The 2,856-nt window shown below is 39.0% G+C and overlaps 1 protein-coding gene across 1 annotated transcript; it reads right to left on the reverse strand.

Moving 5' to 3' along the window:
* Positions 1 to 311: 311 nt before the first annotated feature.
* LOC149274806 (cell cycle exit and neuronal differentiation protein 1-like) lies at positions 312 to 674 on the reverse strand. The gene has a single exon (XM_089505238.1). It carries the CDS (start codon positions 672 to 674, stop codon positions 312 to 314), a length of 363 nt encoding a protein of 120 aa, XP_089361364.1.
* Between the last annotated feature and the right edge of the window lie 2,182 nt (positions 675 to 2,856).

Genomic DNA, 2,856 nt, shown 5'->3' on the forward strand with positions numbered 1-2,856 from the left:
AGAACGGAGGCAGTGTACTAACAGCCCATGGAACGATTTTAGCAGCCAACATACACTGTTAGATGTGAATTTTGAGACCAGGACTTTCTTAAAAACAGAGTTTGTTTATACTTCAAGTAGCTACTATGAGACCTTCCAAAAAGTGGAGGCCCATCAATTCTTATACCCCTCCCGCCCATTCTTCCTTACAACTGTGTGACTGCATGTAATGAATATGTGACAATTCTGCGGCATGCAAAGGTCTCTAAAGAAACTGTACATATTGGCCCTTGCTTTGACCACCTCAATCATCCTCCCTTACATCCAACCCATTATTTTTTTCGGGCCAGGAACACAGCTCCTACAATAACGGCAATGGCAGCTACTGCCACTCCAGCAGCCACTAATAGAGGTTTCAAGCCTTCAAATCCTGATCCTTCAGCTGCTCCATTAGAAGTATCTTGCTCTTCATCACTCCCTTTGTTCTCTGATGTGTTTGGTGGCCCCTGAGACTCAGTTGCAGTGGGCTTTGCTCCGTCATGGTTCACAGGTGCAGCTTCTCCAGCCACGGGTTTCTTAGGTGTGGGGTTTGGCTGTTCCTTAACAGGACCTTCTTTCTTCTCAGTGCCTGTAGCTGGATTGGCCTTGTCAGTTTTGGATGCCTTGATGCTTGAAGATCTAGGCTTGGCCTCCATATTGAAGTTCTAAGTCCTTCTGAATAAGTAGAATAAATAATCAATTGTTTCTTCTGAAATTTTTATTTTGTCTCCTTGACCACAATGATCTGAAAAATAACCAGGGTACATTATATATATATGTGGTAAAATGAAAAGTACATTAACTTTAAAAAAGAAGAACAAAACAATCCACCTCCATGTATAGTCATCTATTGGTTTTGTTTTTTTTGACAGTGTTCTGACAGTTGGCTTGATAAAAGAGAAGAAGCGCATTGTTAAAATATCTGGCCAAGGTCAATCAATGTCTTAAGGTAACCATACCATGATGCTATATATAAAACGGTAAGTAATATTGTCTGCAAGAAGCCTTTTTTTGTTTTATTTATAATTAGAAGCAGCTTTCAGTAAAGGTTAAGGAAAAAAATGCTGGCTCTACTTGTAATATACGGTTTGGCTAATAATTTGGAAGCACTTTTATATTTAGTAATAACTGTAATAATCTAGAATCAGGAGATCACTTTTCAATTGATAGAAATGGAGAATGTCTGAGTCTCCCTTGATAATCTGGAATCAGGGGGTCATGGTACCTTATGCATAAACGTATGAACCTCTCCTGATATTCTGCAAGATGAGTACACTTCATAAAGGCCCGGACTGGTCATTGGGCACAGCTAGTGACTGGTAGCCCCTACCATGTACCTTTAGTATGTGGCTACCTGTGATTTATTAGTTCCTGGCAGTAAAGGGACAGAGACTCTTTTCCAGTGGCAGTCTAGTACTGATTTTGGACGAGCACTGTCTAAACCTATCCTATGCTGCAGTAATGAGGGCCCATTATATTGGCTAGAAAACCAGACTGCCCAAACCTGCCCTAATAATCTGCTTTCAGGTAGTCACTTTACAGTACATTATTACAGTACAGTACTGCTGATAATTGTTGGTATACTTCAGCTAGGCGGATACAATTTATTTCAGTCGATTTTATACAGCACTTTAACCAAAGTCCCAAAGCTTTCCTCCTCTTACTTTGTATCTCCCTCTGGGCTTGTCAAGGGCTTTTACCATTTCTATAATTATCCTTTTAGGCATAGTTCAAGTTATGGGAATTAACCCACCAAATCCCAACAGATCTTGGCCTGTTATATCCTGCATCATTGGATAGATTGCACCCTATTAATGTGCTATTTCCAGGACAAAGGCCACACCATGAATCACACCAAAGCCAGATCATTAATATAAAATCATTATATATTTTCTTCTTGTATAGTTTATAAATACATTTAAAATGGTAGAATTAACACAGGCTTAGAAGGTCTAGGTTTATATCCTAAGAGGAAAGACTCACCCAGTCCTGATTTATATCTAATGCAAAGTCATAAATAAGACTGATAACATGACAAAACTGAAGCACCTTTAGGATAATGGGATTCTTTTTAAATCAGTAGAAAAAAGATGTTCCTACCCAAAGGAAATAGAAGATTTTATAAAATATATACAAAATTATATATATGTATACAGGGGCAGGTCGAGAAATATAAATAAGGCTAAATATATATAGAATGCTCGAATGAAGAATAGGGAAGAGAGAAATAGCACATGCACTATATAACCTCATAGAGAGACTACAGTTAAGAAAGCATGATAAAATAATAGAATTGTACAGAAAAGACGGCAAGCAATTATAGAATTAAATGGGAATAGGGCATCAAGTAGTCTTACTCGTCTTGCAGACTCAGCCCACTTTATGCAGAAAATGCAGACGTTTCTGGCTGCCAAATATGTATTGCTTAAGTCTCCTATACACGTACCAATCTATCATGCAGAAGCAACCAAGCCCACCAACAAAGAATGTCTGAGACCCTCTGGAATTGGGATGGTTAATATGCAGGCATCTGTGAACTGCTATAGCATCAAGTCACCTCTGAAAGTGCCCTTCCTCTTGCCTTGTAGGACTTTGTAACTGCCGGATGCCTCTGTAAGGATAAGGCCTAATGTGTACTTATAAGCAGGCAGTGGCGTACTTACTGCTGGTTTTGGGATATGACATCATATACCAGCACTCTACATTTTAAGTCTGAGATTTAGGTTCATTGTATCTTTATGCCTATACCATGCATGTCTAACTTCCCTTACAGTTTTAGCCTCAACCTTTTATGTTTGGAGGCTGTTCCAGTTATCTACTACCCTCTCTATAACGTAC

The sequence above is a fragment of the Sceloporus occidentalis genome, unplaced genomic scaffold (genome assembly GCF_023333645.1).
Source record: "Sceloporus occidentalis isolate IW3139 unplaced genomic scaffold, rSceOcc1.0.p SCAF_320, whole genome shotgun sequence".
In the NCBI taxonomy this organism is placed as follows: Eukaryota; Metazoa; Chordata; class Lepidosauria; order Squamata; family Phrynosomatidae; genus Sceloporus; species Sceloporus occidentalis.